This window comes from Phoxinus phoxinus (genome assembly GCF_949152265.1).
Source record: "Phoxinus phoxinus genome assembly, chromosome: 17".
Classification (NCBI taxonomy): Eukaryota; Metazoa; Chordata; class Actinopteri; order Cypriniformes; family Leuciscidae; genus Phoxinus; species Phoxinus phoxinus.
In genome coordinates this window covers 7,138,689-7,156,632 of record NC_136892.1, presented here as the reverse complement: position 1 = coordinate 7,156,632, position 17,944 = coordinate 7,138,689, and the positions used below count along the sequence as shown (strand labels likewise).

At 40.4% G+C, this 17,944-nt stretch overlaps 1 protein-coding gene across 1 annotated transcript in view; it reads right to left on the bottom strand.

The window, feature by feature from the left end:
- The window catches only part of gabra3 (gamma-aminobutyric acid type A receptor subunit alpha3), a gene marked incomplete at its 3' end in the record, with an annotated part of 406,040 nt that overhangs the window by 123,104 nt on the left and 264,992 nt on the right, over positions 1–17,944 (bottom strand). Inside the window, exon 8 of the mRNA XM_079584913.1 lies at positions 1,844–1,987. Coding sequence (XP_079441039.1) covers positions 1,844–1,987 — 144 coding nt within the window. The remainder of the gene's footprint in view (positions 1–1,843; positions 1,988–17,944) is intronic.

Genomic DNA, 17,944 nt, shown 5'->3' with positions numbered 1-17,944 from the left:
TGCTAGTGGGAAATGGATAATAAAATTTAAAGAATGTCAACCTAATGGACAAAATACTTGGTCAGAGACCAATTGTCACATTGATGAGCACAGTTCTGAACAGCTTAGGTAAATATCACAAAAGTTTTGCACAAATCTGTAATGAAAAGCAGGTTACTATCTCACCACTACATTATCTTTCTCTCCTATGTCATGACATAATAATAAAAAAAAGAGATCACTTGGCAAAATAACTGGTGGTCACTTCCGGGATTTGGGGAGAAAAGCTTAATTTCAAGTCTACAAGAGTAATTTTTGCTCCCATATCTTGAATTTTGAGGCAAAGAAACACCATTTTATTGTTGCAGGGGATTTTAATAGAGATAACATGAGGAAAGTTATTCTTAAATATGTAAATATGAAACTGAAAGACAGTTTCAAATCCCTCCCCTGGCCTGCCTTTGGTGAAGGTGACCATATTAGCATACTGCTGTTACCTGCATACAGACAATGCCTCAAACTGGAAAAAACAGCTGTCAGACCAATCCACAAATGGAGTGTCATCTCCAGACTCCAGGATTATTTTGAATCCACAGACTGGGAATTCAGCAGGCAATGACATTGATAAATATACGGACTCTGTGATCAGTTATATTAACAAATGCACAGAGGATGTTCTCACAACTGTCGATGTATGAACATTTCCCACCCAAAAGTACTGGCCACTGCTATTAACTCTCGTGACTTCATAGTCTACAAATAAAGTCCAGGTACGACCTTCAAAAAGCTATTAGGGCTGCTAAAAGAGCCTAGAGGGAGAGAGAGTTAGATTATATTTTAGGTACTTCAACCTCCTTACCAGATGAGCCTAACAGCTTCTATGCTCAGTTTGAGGCTGACGACACACCTCCAGTGGTGAAAATTACTACAGACTATGACACCTGCCCTCTGATACTTCTGTTTGACTTTAGCTCTGCATTCAACATAATCATCCCCAAATCCTAAACAGCCAACCGTGGACTTTCTCACAAGTGCAACTGCATGTCCTCCACACTCACACTCAGTATTGGTGCTCCACAGGAATGCATTCTTAGCCCCCTTCTGTACTCCCTGTTAACATATGACTGTATGACAAAACACAGATCAAATAATATCTGTAAGTTTGTGATTGCAACCAGCTTAGGCCTCATCTCCAATTGACTCACAGCATGGTGTAGTGACAATAAACTTTCAAAATGTCAAAAGCTACAAGTTCCTTGGTATCTACAGTACATCTCTGATGATCTCTCCTGGTCCCACCATACAGACACAGCAAGTGAGAGCAGCTCGACAATGTCTTTTCAAGATCATCCTGATGGGCTTTATACCTTACACTTTACTACAAACTACTACACTTTATTAAATCCCTACTACATCAGTATTTTGATTTCAATTATTGCCATTTTTGCATTACATCCTTACCTCAAACTAAATGTTCAAATATGCACAATCTTTATAAGTAAACAGCAGATTTGATTTAAAACTGCATTCCGTGACACAACAACAGCAGTATTTAAAATATTATTGTGGGTTTTCTTGTCCATCATTATCGTTCGCTGGACGAAATGCTGCCAGTCTAGAACGTGCAGAAACAAGTAGAGTGATACATACAAATGATGAACAATCCTCTTGCTGATCTGGTGAAATAGAAGGCCTCTTGGCTAAGTGTTGTATAAATACACACAAACACATTTTTGACTTGTGCGTCAGGCTTGCTGATCATTTTACTCAATTTCTACCAAGTTGTGTGTTCTCAATTGGATATTTCTTCTAAACCATAAAAAAAGAAGAAGATCTGACTGGCACAAAAGAGAACAGTAATTACCTGTACTGGAGCTGATCGTCTCTTTGCCAATGACGTGGCCCAACAGGTCATACTGGTTGAGTCTGGAGCCATCAGGAGCCACAGAAACAGATTTCTCATCATCCGCTGTCCAGATGTAGACAACCTCGTTGTTGGTGTAGGCATCTTAGAGAGACAAACCACAGTAGGTTACTGGTTTATTCTGACCAAACATTTAACTTGCAAACAATTACAATGCTGTTCTGGTATATTTAATTCAGCCTTTATAATTTTTGTCTTTTTTTTAAAGTGCTTAAAATTTAGTATTTTAGTGTTGCTTCAATTACTCTTAGAACACTGTCAGTCCTGTTCCTGGAGAGAATATTTAGGGTGCTTTCACACTGGCAGTTTAGTTCGGAGGAGGCACGGTTCGCATGAAAAATCGCTAATGTGAACGCCATCATGCGGACCCATGATTTTATTTTATTTTATAAATAGCTTCAAAGTTTTGTAAAGTTATTACAAATGTATTTTTATTAAACATCTTCATGAAAATAAAATGGAACTTGGCATTGTTTCAATCTAGAAATGCACTGCAGCTAAAGCCACATGTCTGACCATGTTAAAATCTGAAGATGATAAGTCTAAAACTCTGTATTTAGTTAAATGTTTTCAAGATCATGTCTATGACTTTATTTTGATTAGACTCTAAAATGCAAACTGATATTTATTGTCATCTTCTAAGCATCCATTCAGTGTATTGTCTCTATTGTTTTGTGGTGCAAACGAGTCTCAGTCTCCCCTGCACACATTCACACCTCTCTGGGCTGGTTATTGTTACGAACTGCTCCGAGACGAGAGTTAAGATCCAAACGCAGCTTTTATTGGGCAATCCAAAGGCGTAATCCAGTGTACAGGCAAAAAGGTCAAAACACAGGCAAGCAGTCCAAACAAACAAAGTAACAAAACAGACAGGGACCAGAGGCAAGAGAGTAATCCAGGGAACAGGGCAAGATATCCGAAAACCAAGAAACAAGAAACCAGGGAAAACGCTCAGAAATGCAGTTTAACACTAGACAAAACTTCGCAGTGATTGATGGGGTGAACCAGGCTTATATGGGGTGAACTAAACAAGAAGATGAGATACAGGTGAATGTGATAATGAGTGCTGATGAGTCCAGGCAGAGAATGATGGGAGATGTAGTCTGTGTGAATAATAATAGTCTTGATGTGGAGTGCCCTCAGGTGGCTCTCAAGGGCACTCCAGCTGGTGACCGTTACAGTTATGGCTCTAAATATGTTTTTCTTTTGTCTTCATTATAATTACTAAGGACGGGCTATTCACGCTGTTTCAATCCCTCATTTATTTTATCAAAGTTCTCACTTCACATTTGAAACTGTATCAAATGCCCTTCTAGAAAAAAAAATAAACATTTCAGTAAAAAAAAAAAATCATAAAATTAACAGCTAGATGGCAGGTGCACATAGGGCTAGCTAGCATGTTAGCTTAGGACACCATCAATACACGACAATTTATGAGATTAAAACCATGTTTTTGCTCCAAACTTACTTTATAGCGTGTCAAGTGTTTTAAATAAGTGTCTGTGATCTGATTTGGCTTCGGATAAAAAAAAATCAGACAGCAAATATATTATTTTACTTTGCACGTTGATAAAGTTTATATCGATTAGCATTACATCATAAAATATAATCTATTATTATGAAAATACCTGACATGGCTCAAAGAACACCGGTAAATCATATCATTGCAATCATGCTTATTGTCTCCAAAACATCTTTATTTGCATGTTACATTGATCCCTGGAAGCATGGACTTCCTTGAATGTCACATGAGTATGTCTCTTCTTCATGTTTTCCATATATGGACTACATGTGCATATGGAGCCCTCAGGCTGCCAGTGTGCATAAAAAAAACACAGTACATCATAATTATTACATCGACACATTTGGGTATAAATTCACTTAATATTATTCTTGTCTATAGAAATCTGACGCAAAACTATGAGAATATATCAATATTTCTCCAAATCTACACATTTTTGAGCTATAAGCCTTGAGGGGACGTTGTTTTGTCAAGTGCTGTCGTATTAGGCTATTCTGAATGAGAGCGACTGATGCTCATAATTCATATTAAAGGTATCGACTCATTTTTTCATTACATAACTCCACAAATTCTCAGTTTCTCAGAATACAATAGTGGTCAAATACTGAAACTTTAGTCTTATATATTTTTAATGATGTATAGTTTGTCATGGTAATAACATTAAATCTGATAGTAACTTTGAACTATTTAAACAAAAAACGCTTCAGTGCGCCGGCGTAGTGGCATAGGTTAACAGGTTTAAATAAAACACATAAGGATGATAGTGTTGATGAATTACCTTGGATTTACCTTGGATACGAGTGACAGTGAGCCTGCAGCGTATTCGCACATGGCGCGTGAAATCAGGGCAACAAATTAATGGAATTCCACTGTCTCCGTTTGCAAGCAGCAGAAGGCCACATTATGCGACACACGCACAGTAAACCTATGTTGTTCACTCAGCTGCGCATAATAGCACCGAATTAATAAAAAAACACAATATATTAACCCGCGTTCTGTTTTCTATCATGCGCCGTGCATGTTTGTGATGACGTAATATGCACGCAAAATTTTTAATATATACATTTTTTTAATATATTAAAAATATATTAAATATATTTTTTGCTCGGGTTTAGACTGCAACAAACGAGGCCAGTGTGAAAGCCCCGAGTTCAGCTCCAACCTACTTCAACATACCTGTCTGTAATTATCAAGTGTTCCTGAAGATCTTAATTAGTTGGTTCAGGTGTGTTTGATACTAGGGCACCCCTGCTTTAAAGTCCCCATGAAATCAAAATTGAAGTTTTTTGGCTTAGTTTGAATATGTTGGCCTTGAATATGTCACACTAGGCACAGTTATCTTGTACCGTGCCCTGGCACAATTGTCCCCACTCCCCCACTGCACTCACATTGCACTAAAAGTTCCGGGCCGAAGCACGCTTACGTCATTTATGATGCGACTTTTTGTTTAGAAAAAAACAGGAATAAAAGCGCTTTCGCTAATAGACTGCCTAGATTTATAATTTATGCCACACAGCGATTTTCACTTGATTGTGCTACACGTATTAGAAGATTATTAAAGAGGCAGCTGCCTTTGATGGAGGAATTTCCAGCTTACTCACAAACTAATTCATGTTCATCAATAAGGTAAGAACCAGACCATTATAAACCTAAATATACTTAAATTAATTATTTGAAAAGTGTACTATCCTAGTAGTAATGGATGATGTTTGCTGTCGTAATAAGAGTAGTAGCTATTCCGTGCTCCGGTGCGGTTAGCGATCACACTGTGTACTGCGCCAAACGGAACTGTGCTCTGGCCCACCTCTTCCAAGCGGGCCAGGGATGGTTAAAGTGTGTATGTCAGGGTAAAATTTGATTTTTGATATATTAAATTAGGTTTAGATGTCTGAGTGAAAATGTAATTATCATTAAAATCATTACTGTAACTGCCCTACAATAAGCTTTATAGCCATTTCTGTCAAGATCATATTTTTAAAACACAGCTGAGCTGTGACGTCATATGAGGGAGACGTGCCAACAAAGTTCTATTCAAGTATGGAGTGTTTTGAGTCTGAGGAGGTCCAAAATCCCCCTCAAACCTATACGATGACCCACAACCATACAATTTTGAGCCTCCCAGGCGGGAGACAGATGAGGAGCCAAACAGAAATGTAAATGATTCCTATCGAAGAAACATAAATATCTGGTGTGAAGAAGAGAACCAGTGGAGAGTTGGTCAGGTGTCTGGTAAGGCGTAACGGTATGTATTCGTATTGAACCGAAAAGGTACGGGCGTCACGGTTCGGTGCATGAATATACACGGAGAATACACGGCATAAAAATAAATAAAACTCGCGTGCAAATTAATTAATGCGGAACTACTGTTAGATACGCGGGTTATTAAGGAACATCCAAACCTGTAGCTCCGCCTTAGCTCTGAAGCTCCGTGGCTATAATGAACAGGCTGCGATCGATGTCAATATTGCAATGCTGGAATATGTTGGTTGGTGTGTGTGTGTGTGTGTGTGTGTGGGAGAGAGAGGGGCGCAGCTACCAGTCTCACTCGGGTTTTAAATCCCATTTTATAACTAATGAGATCTCCAACTGTGTAGTCCTTCTCAGTGAAATGGGCGCTGCAAATGACCGAAGTCTTGGATACCGAAGCAGCACTGAAGTCAGCGCGGTTGCTCCGAACAAAGTTGACCCAGGCGACCGGTTTTAATGGTGTTTTTGCACCCAGCACAAACGCAGTAATTCACCATCGTGAAAATACGCCTGTGTATACTAACTACCTAACTTAAATAACTAACTAAATAATTAAATAAATGTCCTAATCACTAATTCTCTCGCTCTATCACTCGTACAATTATCAACACAGCTCAGCGAGCTGGGGAGACGTCTCCCTCATATGACGTCAAACGATTCGTTTGGAAGGAGGAGCAGTTTTAAGGGAGAACTGAAAATAACGAACTTTTTCATCTTATATTCTGCCTTTAGGTATCGAAAAACATACAAAACAATACATCAACTTGTCAAACGTGTATTTCCCCTAACTATTTTGTGTTAATCATAATTACAAATTTAACCTGACATACACACTTTAAGCGAACTGCATCCGGGCACAGTACGGAGCGATCATTAGTCAAACGAACCAGACTTTTGGGGTCAAACATGTTTGGGCACGGTTCAGATCGCCTAGTGTGAGTACACCCTAACTGTTATCTATAAGCAAGTGTGCTTTAAAACAATGACAAAATCAATATGGATCAATGATTTTATGGACATCACTATGCACTTCAGCTTTTCATCAGATTTTCTGTCCATTTAAATGCTCTCTAGAATCTAAAGCACCCCGCACCCAGATTTTGAAGCTGCGGTTAAAATCGGTCACTTGTTCACACATTTACTATTTTCTACACGGTGAATGGCACATAGGTTTCACGTAAGTGTCACATGAACCGCCGCAGTGCACACACAGTCTGCTCCGGTTCAAACGTTTCTATTCTTAATCTCCATATCACTTTAAATATAGGAAACTGTACAGAATATCCCCTATATAGTGCACTATGCACCATTCACCATGTAGAAAAAAGAAAATGTGTTAACAAGAGACCAATTTTAGCTGCAGCTTCCTGTGAAGGCCTCCTTCCCTTCCCTTCCCTTCCCTTTACCTCTGTACAGATCAAACGTTGTTGGGATAATTCCGGTTCACGTGGCTACGCGGAAGCGATAAATAATTCTTTATTATACATTTTTAAGTCCAGACAAGTAGTTTGTTGAGGGTTGGTTTGATATATTCAAACGCGCATATCCTATAGACTAATCACGTAATGCGCATGTGCGTCTGCGTTTTCACGGGTTTGCACAGAGATAACCTTTTTTTTTCTTCAAAATTATTCAAGGCTTGCATCTTGGAATCTATTTCAGGGTTTGCGTTCTCGAGCCACCAGGCACTGTTATGTGCGGATGAGCGGGCCAGAGCGCGTTGAGTTGAACGGTGTCGTGTTAGCGGCCTCTAAGTTAATAACTAATGATCTCTGCAATGGAAGTGAATCAATCAATCAAAACTAACTTTAGCTGGACAATAACTTTATTCTAGAGCTGCTGTAAAGCCAAAACAATCAATGCTACAGTAATTTCCTATTATCACTGTAAAGCTGCTTTAAACCAATCTATATTGTTAAAAGCGCTATTTCTGTCAGGACCACTATCGTCAAATATGATTGACAATTAGCAAACAGTTTCGATTGGCGGTATGGTTCCGTTGTGGGCGAGAACTCCCTGAGCATCCATGCAGCCTAGCATGGATAAGAGCAGGAGAGCAGCAATAACCCCCCTTGGGGTAAACAGAACAGAACCAACATGAGTGTATGCAGATATCAATAATTCAAGATTTTAAAATTTCTCATAATTCGAGAACTTATTCTGATTCGAGGGAAATCAGAATGCCAAATTCTGACTGACGAGAGGAGGAGCTTGGGATGGAGGAGGGTAATTCGCTCCTGAGAAATGCTATAGCTGCTGATAATACTGAACGCAGGAGCAAACATCACACACATGCAGACTGACACCTGAACTCGCACAACTCTAAGCAAGTGAGCATGAGAAAAGCTGGCAGGCTTAATACTAGAAATATAATTCACACAGAAGGCAGAGGTTGGCTAATTACATTTTGATGGCCACTGAGAAAAGTTATTGTTTTATTCAATTAGAAGGTCATTAATCAAAAGCTAAACACATCAAATTTAATGCCACTTCATCCATTTATAAATAGTATTTCATAATGAAGTGCATTATTCCATCTTCAAATATATATTTCCATTGTACGACTGACATCAGTTTATATTTATGAGGAGTCTGGCCTACAGTAAATGGTACGAGCTGAAAAGGTCATTGGCGTCACAGACTTTCAGCACATTATACGAGTCTTAAATTTAGTGCCTGTGCTAAAATTCAATTAATACTGTGATGAGAGAGAAAAAAAGAGAATGGAACATGAGAGGATGAATTAGAAGCCATTCAAATAAGATGAGAGAAGGATATATTTAATCGAATATCACTTTCCAACACCGTATTCATGTGAATAACATTGCTATAAATTGATGTCCCATATTAATATTTAACAAAGGAAACACTCTTATAAACTTACACTCAGACTTATAAACATAAGTTTGAGTGTAAGTTTATAAGAGTGTTTCCTTTGTTAAATATTAATGCAAGAAACACACACCACAAGTTTACAGTGTAAATGTCCATTGCATCTTAAATGAGCAGCTGGTTAATGAGGGAATAAGGAGCTTGTATTTATCTGTGTTTTTAGATCTCTATTCACTTGGTCAATATACGTTATCCTAAATTATAAATCTTTATGACTGGCAGTAATACAAAAGCCAGCCATTTGTTCTGCTCATGTGAAATACAATTTTTATCAGTTTGCTAGATCAAACAATGGAAAAGAAATAAGCAGAAAAAAATAGGGTCTGGGAATCAAGATGATTTTTTTATGGTGTTCATTTGAATGGTTCTTGAATTTCTGCATTTATTTGCCGATAAAGACAGAAAACCATACAACTATCACATTTTTCTTGTGATATAAAATTTACAGGCATTCAGCAAAGGAAATAATTTAGAACTAACTGTTCTTATATGAATGACAACATATTATATTTCATAAAAAAAATAACTAATAAGATAAGATACACACTCCCAACAGAAAACATCTCAGGTTACGACTGTAACCATGCTTCCCTGAGAGGGGGAACGAGACAATGCATCTTGGATTGATGTATGAGATACGCTATCAGTGTGAATACTCTCTGAAGCATGCATGCACACGACAATTTTATTGGCTGACGGCAGTCCATGTAGTCATCCCCGGAGCGCCCGTGAGTGAAAAGAGGGCGCCTGCAATTTACATCATCAACTTTGTCTGAAGGACATGTTCAGGCAGGCCAGAGGCATAGCAACGAGATGCAGTGTCTTCTCAGGGACCATGGTTACAGTCCTGAGACATTCCCTTTCGAAGTGGAACTCAACAATGTGTCATGGATTGATGCTATGGGGAACAAATACCCACTCTGTCATGCTGAGGAAATGCCTGCACCATTAGCTGTGTCTATACACAGCCATTACTAAGCCAGAATCAGATGCATCGATCATAAAGGGCACTTCCTAGGACTCATAAAGGCTGTCAAGTGGTAGTATTCCATCGGCCATTGCCCTAGTTTCTATGCTCAGTGAGAAGGAAAGTCCTGTCCTTTAAAACCTTCCTCCCTTACTTATGGGCCAGGCATTAGCCATATGAGGCCGAAGAACACAGCTCTATGGCTTAGCTATATAAACTCTTTTGTATGACACTGTCCATTGGGAATACTTACCTGGGAAAACATTTGAAGTTGCTACCCTAGCTCACCACTATCTTCAGGGGGAGCCTAAAAACACTAACCCCTAGGGAACCACAGCGAACTTCAGCTCTACTACCCCAGAGTTTTTAATCAGGGGAGAAGGCTCTGACCTGCCTGGACTAGTCCAGGATCCAAAGACTCCTAGCACTCGAAAAAGGTGTCCAATAACAATAAGAGATGATATAAGCAAATTTCCCCTAGTTGTTAGATTCCACATGAACCGGTTAAGGCTCTGACAGGGAGCGGAGGACCTTACTTCATAACCCCAGACAGTGGAGGAGGCTCCACTCTACAATGAACCCGAAAGAGCATTAGCTCTGAGCATTGGCTCGATTGCTGTCTCCTGCTCGATTGCTCCTGTCTGCCTTGCTGTTGCTGCTTTGCTGAGTTTGGTTTGCATCTGTAAGCTTCGCTTATCTTTCAGTTTTGAATAATTATTTACTATCATTCCCTGTTGTTTATTCTGCTAAATATAACTTACTCAACATCACATATTAATCTGAGATCGCTAGCTTTAATTTAAATCGTTGCTAGCACAAACACGCTAATCATTTGCTAGCCTGTTAACGTGCCATCCGTGCGCTCTATATTTATTTTGCTCGCTTGCGCCTTTTACATATCCAACAACTATGGTAAGTAGTGTAGAAAATTATCTCTATGAAATATTAATAACCAATCATAACTTGTTATAATTGATTATGAATATTTGGATCAGTTAATATAATTAACTTAATATAGTAACATTTATATTACAATAAACCCACCTGTTCGTCCTGTAAACACTCAGCATTAATTGTTTATTAATTCTAAGAAATATTCATTTCCGGGGAAGGGAAATGCCTTTCTTACTGTACAGTACTAAGAGCCTGTAGTCAAAATCGAATTCGTAAAGCAAACTTTGTTGCAAGTAGAGAATAAGAACCACATACGTATTGTGCACAATTTTTATTAACTAAATCACAAACATAACTAAACAAGAAACAAAACACACATACATACAGGAAAAAGGATGAGTGACAGAATGGAATTGGAAGCATGAAATGGAACTATGGAAAAGATCCATTTAACTATATGAATAGAACCATCAGCATATAATTTTCAGAGCACCTCATTAAATTGATACTTACATAGCTTTGCTGTGGGAACAATTCTTGAAGTTGTTGAAAATTGAAGTCGTTGATGGTTCCGTGAGTGTCAAAGGTTGAAGTTGCAATCGTTTTCTTCTCCGTTGGATGAAGAAGATATGATGAACTTGCATGGTTAGTTCGACTCTGTTCTCATGGCTGGAGTGCAGATTGTGGCCTCCCAGCCCTGGGCCAGACAGGGCACGCAGAGCAAGTGGTGGGAGCTGTGATGGACTTCTTCTGCGTTGAGTTAAAGATGTTGTGCCAAACTCCTGAGGTTGTCCTTGGTTCTGTCCTGAGTACTCTCTCTCCTGAATGAGCACATGGCTGGCTGTGAGTCAAGGCCTGCTGCCTTGGGGCCTGATGAGGCCACGCAGGACAGCACAGCACCCTGGACATACAGAGAAGGCCAAAGAGGAGGAAGGACTTGTGTGAATGCCATTTAAAGTCTGAGAAAGGTCCAACCCCTAAGGGTTGACTCAACCAATAAGAAAGGGGGATTTCCAAACGGAAGGTTCCTCATTGGTACGATTTATGACCTTTTGTTTTAAGGGTGGTCAGACATGGCCTTTTTTATTGAGAGCATGATATCAGTCAACAAATACGTTACATATCCAACAACTGTGGTGAGTAGTATCAGTCAACACACACGGTGAGCCATGTCATCTTCTCCTCTTATTGTCACTTGCACTTCATGTAACATGTATAGCATAGCCTTCTATGTCAACACATGATCCACATTTGATCCACAGAGATAGTCAGGCTGATGGAGAAGATTTCAGAACTAGAGACACGCATCCAAAGTTTAATTGAGGTTAATTGTAAGAGTGCAAGGGCTTTAGATACTACTTTGGATGTGACTAGCTTAGTGAACTCTGTACATTGTTTGGTTCCGGCTGAAGTAGAGCCCGTGCAGCAACCTCTGCCCACCATGGAGGAGTTAGACGCTGAACCAACACTGGCAGAACTCCGCAAGGCCATCAACAGCCTAAGCCTGCGGCAAAGCCCCTGGGAATGATGGCAACCCCCCAGACCTGATCAGGCACTGCAAGACCACCCTTTTGCAGCCTCTATTTAACATATTTTGTCAGTGTTGGAGTTAAGGTGGTGTTCCACAAGACATGAGAGACGCCAAGATCGTCACCCTGTACAAAAACAAAGGTGACAGGAACGACTGCAACAACTACAGAGGCATTTCCCTCTTGTGCATCGTGGGCAAACTGTATGCAAGAGTGCTGTTAGTGCGTCTTCAACACCTGACAGAACGCGTCTACCCCGAGTTCCAATGTGGCTTTCGAGCAGAACGTTCTACAGTGGACATGATCTTCTCCCTTCGCCAACTACAGGCGAAGTGTAGGGAACAGCAGAAGCCCCTTTACGTCGCCTTCATAGACTTGTCCAAGGCCTTCGACCAAGTTAGCCGGGATGGGCTCTTCAACATCCACCTGAACATCGGATGCCCCCGAAGCTTCACAGCATGATCAGATCTTTTCACGACGGTATGAAGGCAATCATCCAGTACGATGGCAGTATGTCCGAACCATTTCACATCAAAAGCAATGTGAAGCAAGGTAGTGTACTTGCTCCAACCCTTTTCGGGATCTTCTTCTCCCTTCTTCTGAAACATGCTTTTGGGAATTCAACCGAAGAGGTGTACATGCACACAAGATCAGACGGCAGACTCTACAACATCGCAAGACTCAGAGCAAAAGCCAAGGTGCGTGAGATAATAATTAGAGACATGCTCTTTGCAGATGACGCAGCAGTCACCTCTCACACTGAACAATATCTACAGTGTCTGATGGACAGATTCTCCCAGGCCTGCAAAGACTTCGGTCTAACCATCAGCCTGAAGAAGACCAATGTGCTGGACCAAGACGTGGACACACCACCTGTCATCACCATCGACAATTACGAACTTGAAGTGGTCCACCAGTTCACCTACCTGGGTTCCACCATCAGCAACAACCTGTCCTTAGATGCCGAAATCAACAAACGCATCGGCAAGGCCGCAACAACCCTAGGACGACTGACCACTCGCGTCTGGGAAAACCCCAAGCTGACCACCCAAACCAAGATGGCAGTGTACAAAGCCTGCATAGTCAGCACCCTCCTGTACGGTAGTGAATCCTGGACAACATATGTCAACAGGCCCGGATTGGCTAATCGGGAGCACCGGGAGAATTCCCGGTGGGCCGGTCTGTTTTATTGGCCAGGAGGGCCGGTGTTGTCATGGCACTGGGTTGAATGTTTTCCCTTTATAGGCTCCAGTCACAGCGCAGCCCCACTATTTTTGTATTATTATTTTCTCGCAGCCCCACAAAAAATAAAGTCAGTTGTTAGAGATGTGCGGACAAATTTTTCGATTATTTTAGATATAAAACATGGATAATAGGCGCAAAGGCGGCGCTGAAAAGGCCAGAATAATAAAAAAATCTCTAGAAATTCAAGCGGCCAAATAGCCTACGAGTCAGAGCCGTACCCACCATTGAGTTCTCCGATTTTTCTGAGTGTATAACGTTGTGAAATAATTGCCTAATATTAACTCTAATTTGGTGCTGCAATGATTCGCATATCGCGACGATAACCGACCTCATCATCTGAGCTGCTTCAGCGCTCAAACACCGCTCGTCGGCAATGGCAAAATGTTTGAGATGACCGATCAAAGCAAGTGGGATTTATGTTCACAGAAGCGCGAGCCGCGGCTGCACGCGAATCCCAACGCGACGCTTCACGAGATAAGATGCAAGTGGCTAAACTAAACAGCTGTTTTACAATAGAAGTTTTAAACAACCGACATAAATAATCAGTTTGCAAAGACTGTGTCAATCAAAGCTCAGCTTCGGGAAGGGGAGATTTACAGGTAGCCTAAAGATAAAGAGACTGAGAGAAGAAGAATGAGAGAAGGAGATGGAGATGAGAGAGGAGAGCAGGTAGAGGAATAGCCTATTGCATACTGTGCCCAGAATGAGAATAACTTTATTACAATGAATTCCTATTTAACACAGATATAGCCTACATAGCCTATGTTCTTTGACAATGACAGTGGAATCATAATATGCCCCCGAACCCCCTAGCCAGATCACTTTTGGGACCTTTGTATTTATAAAACCCTGTGTACGGCTATTGCACTGAATAGAAAATTATATTTTTGAAAAATACAATGAATTACAAGGCTGTACAAAACAGTGCACTATTGCAGACTTATATACTGAGGGTTTAATTACATTATTTGAATATAGTCAGTCGGGAACTAAAGTGGGCCGGTCTAAGGCATGAAACTCCAGGGCTGAAAATGAGTCCCACTCCGGCCCTGTATGTCAAGCAAGAGCAGAAGCTGAACAGTTACCACATGCGATGCCTCTGCCACATCCTTGGCATCAGCTGGTACGACAAAGTGCCCAACGCCCAGGTTCTTGCCCGTGCCGGCCTCCCCACCATGTACACGCTGCTCAGTCTCCTGTCTGCCTCGCTGTGACTGCTGCTGCGAGTTTGTTTCCTGCGTCTAAGCCTCGTATTAGCTTCGTGTTTCTTTCTGTTTTGAACCATCATTTATTATAAATTCTAGTTGTCTATACTACTAAATACAGCTTACTCAACATCTCAGATTAACCTGACATTGCTAGCTTCCGTTATTGTTAGCACAACACGCTAACTCGCTAACGTTAGCCTTTTAATGCACCACCCGTGCGCTCAGTTATTTATTTTTCTCTCGTGCGCCCGCGCCTTTGAGTTCATAAAAGCCCAGGTGAGTAAGAATCAGTCAACAAACACGGTGAGTAATGTCTTCTCCTGTTATTGTCACCTGCACTTCATGTCACATGTTTACCATAGCCTTGTCTGATGGCAATATAGGATTTATATGTGATAAATGCAAGGAGACAGTCAGGCTGACGGAGAAGATTTCAGAACTAGAGACACGCATCCAAACTTTAATCGAGAATAGTAAGAAGAGTGCTAGAGCTTTAGATACTATTTTGGATGCGCCTAGCTTAGTTAATTCTTTACATGAGTCGGTTCCGGCTGAAGTAGAGCCCGTGCAGCAGGGCAGATGGGTGACAGTGAGAGATCGCTCTAGTCGCGGATCAAAAAAACACTTTTCCGTTCCGATAACAAATCGATTTGCCCCGCTCAGTGAAACACCCACTGAGAATTATTCTGATTGTGCCCTGGTAATTGGCGATTCTATTACACGGAACGTGAAAATAGAGACACCAGCCACCATAGTCACATGTTTGCCGGGAGCCAGAGCGCCTTACATCAAAGCAAATTTAAAAGTGCTGGCTAATGCTAAACGTAAATTCTCTAAGATTATTATTCACGTCGGCACTAATGATGTTCGACTCCGCCAGTCGGAGATCACCAAAATTAATATCAAAGAGGTGTGTGAACTTGCAAGTACGATGTCAAGCACTGTAATTTGCTCTGGCCCCCTTCCTGTTCGCAGGAGTGATGAGATAGTTAGTAGATTGTGTTCACTCAATGGCTGGCTGTCTAATTGGTGTCCGCAAAATAATATAGAATTCATAGACAATTGGAAAAGTTTTTGGGGCAAACCTGAACTGTTGAAAAGAGATGGTATTCATCCCTCCTGGGATGGTGCTGCTCTTCTCTCTAGTAATTTGGCTCATAGTCTTAGAGATAAAACATGACAATCTGGGCCTCAGGTCAGGAAGCAGACAGACTGGCTTAACCGACCGTCTGCTAGCGGCCTCACGTCACCAAGGTCAGATAAATCCCATCACATAGAGCCTCTTTCACCTAGATATCATCATACAGAGACTATGTCTGTTCCCCGAACTTGGAAATCCAAAAAACTTTTAAACCCATCTAAGGTTAAAAATTTAATTGATGTTCAACAAATAAAAAAACATATATAATACAAATGAGCAAATGATAAAGCTTGGGTTGCTGAATATTCAATCTCTTACTTCAAAAGCGCTAATAGTTAATGATATGATTACAGATTATAACCTAGATGTGCTGTGTTTGACAGAAACCTGGCTAAAACCAAACGATTACATTGCTTTAAATGAGTCAACCCCACAAGATTACGGTTATAAACATGAACCTCGTCTGAAACGCAAAGGAGGAGGTGTTGCTGTAATTTATAGTAATATTTTCAAAACCACTAAGAAATCTAGTTGTAAATATTATTCTTTTGAAGTGTTGGTGCTTAATGTAAAAATATCTAGTGTAAACGATAAATCACGTTTGAAAATTCTGCTGGCTACTGTATACAGGCCACCAGGGTACCATACAGACTTTATCAAAGAATTTGCTGACTTTCTATCTGAATTAATATTGGCTGCAGATAAAGTACTAATTGTTGGTGATTTTAATATACACATTGATAATGAAAAAGATGCATTGGGATTGGCATTTAAAGACATTGTAAACTCAATTGGTGTTAGACAACACGTGTCAGGACCTACTCATTGCCGTAATCATACTCTAGATCTAATACTATCACATGGAATAGATGTTGATGCCGTTGAAATACTGCAGCAGAGCGATGACATCTCAGATCATTATCTAGTCTCGTGTAAATTACATTTAGCCAAGGCTGCAAAGCCGACTCCGTGTTATAAATATGTTAGACCGATCACTTCTGCTACTAAAGATTGCTTTATTAATAATCTTCCTAATCAGTTTCATCATCTCAGCATCCCGGATAGCTTAGAAGAACTTGATATTGCAACAGAAACTTTTAACTCTCTCTTTTCCAGCACTTTAGACACAGTTGCTCCGTTGCGCTTAAAGAAGATTAAAGAACATAGTCCAACGCCGTGGCACAACGAGCACACTCAGGCCCTTAAGAGAGCAGCCAGAAAAATGGAGCGCAACTGGAAGAAAACAAAACTAGAGGTGTTTCGGATTTCATGGAAGGAGAGCTCGATTGTTTACAGAGAGGCTTTAAAAGCTGCTAGATCTGCTTATTTTTCAACCCTATTAGAAGAAAATATACATAATCCTAGGTATTTATTTAAAACAGTGGCTAAACTAACGAAAAAGAAAGCTTCAAGCCCAGAAGTTTCCAAGAAACACAGCAGTAATGACTTTATTAACTTCTTCACTTATAAGATCGATAATATCAGGGACAAAATTATAACTATGGAACCGTCTAATACAGTATCGCATCAGGAAGTGCATTGTAGTCTCTCTGAGGGAAAATTTGATTCATTCGTTGCTATAGGAGAGGAAGAATTTTGCAAACTCGTCAAATCATCTAAATCGACAACGTGCATGTTAGACCCTATACCGACTAAGCTGCAGAAAGAGATGCTTCCAGATGTCATAGATCCTCTTCTTAATATCATTAATTCATCTTTGTCTCTAGGATACGTACCAAAAACCTTTAAGCTAGCTATGATTAAACCGCTTGTTAAAAAACAGCAACTTGATCCTACAAAACTAGTCAATTACAGGCTGATCTCTAATCTGCCATTTCTGTCAAAAATATTAGAAAAAGCAGTATCCTCACAACTGTGTTCTTTTCTTGAAAGAAATGATATCTGCGAGGATTTTCAGTCCGGATTTAGACCGTACCATAGTACCGAGACAGCTCTCGTTAGATTCACAAATGATTTGCTCTTATCATCCGATCGTGGTTGTATCTCTCTATTAGTATTACTTGATCTTAGTGCTGCATTTGACACCATTGACTACAACATCCTTTTAAATAGACTCGAACATTATGTTGGCATTAGTGGAATTGCACTAGCATGGTTTAAATCATACTTATCTGACCGTTATCAGTTTGTAGCAGTAAATGAAGAGATGTCTTATCAATCACAAGTTCAGTATGGCGTACCACAAGGCTCAGTACTAGGACCGCTGCGGACCACCGCACTTCCACACGTAATAACCTAGAGTACTGTCTAACACTTGATGGCTGCTCTGTTAAGTCTTCGTTGTCGGTTAGGAACCTGGGTGTGCTCTTTGATACCAATCTTTCATTTGAAAGTCATGTGTCTAGCAGAGTATGTGAGCGGTGCGGAGTGGGAGC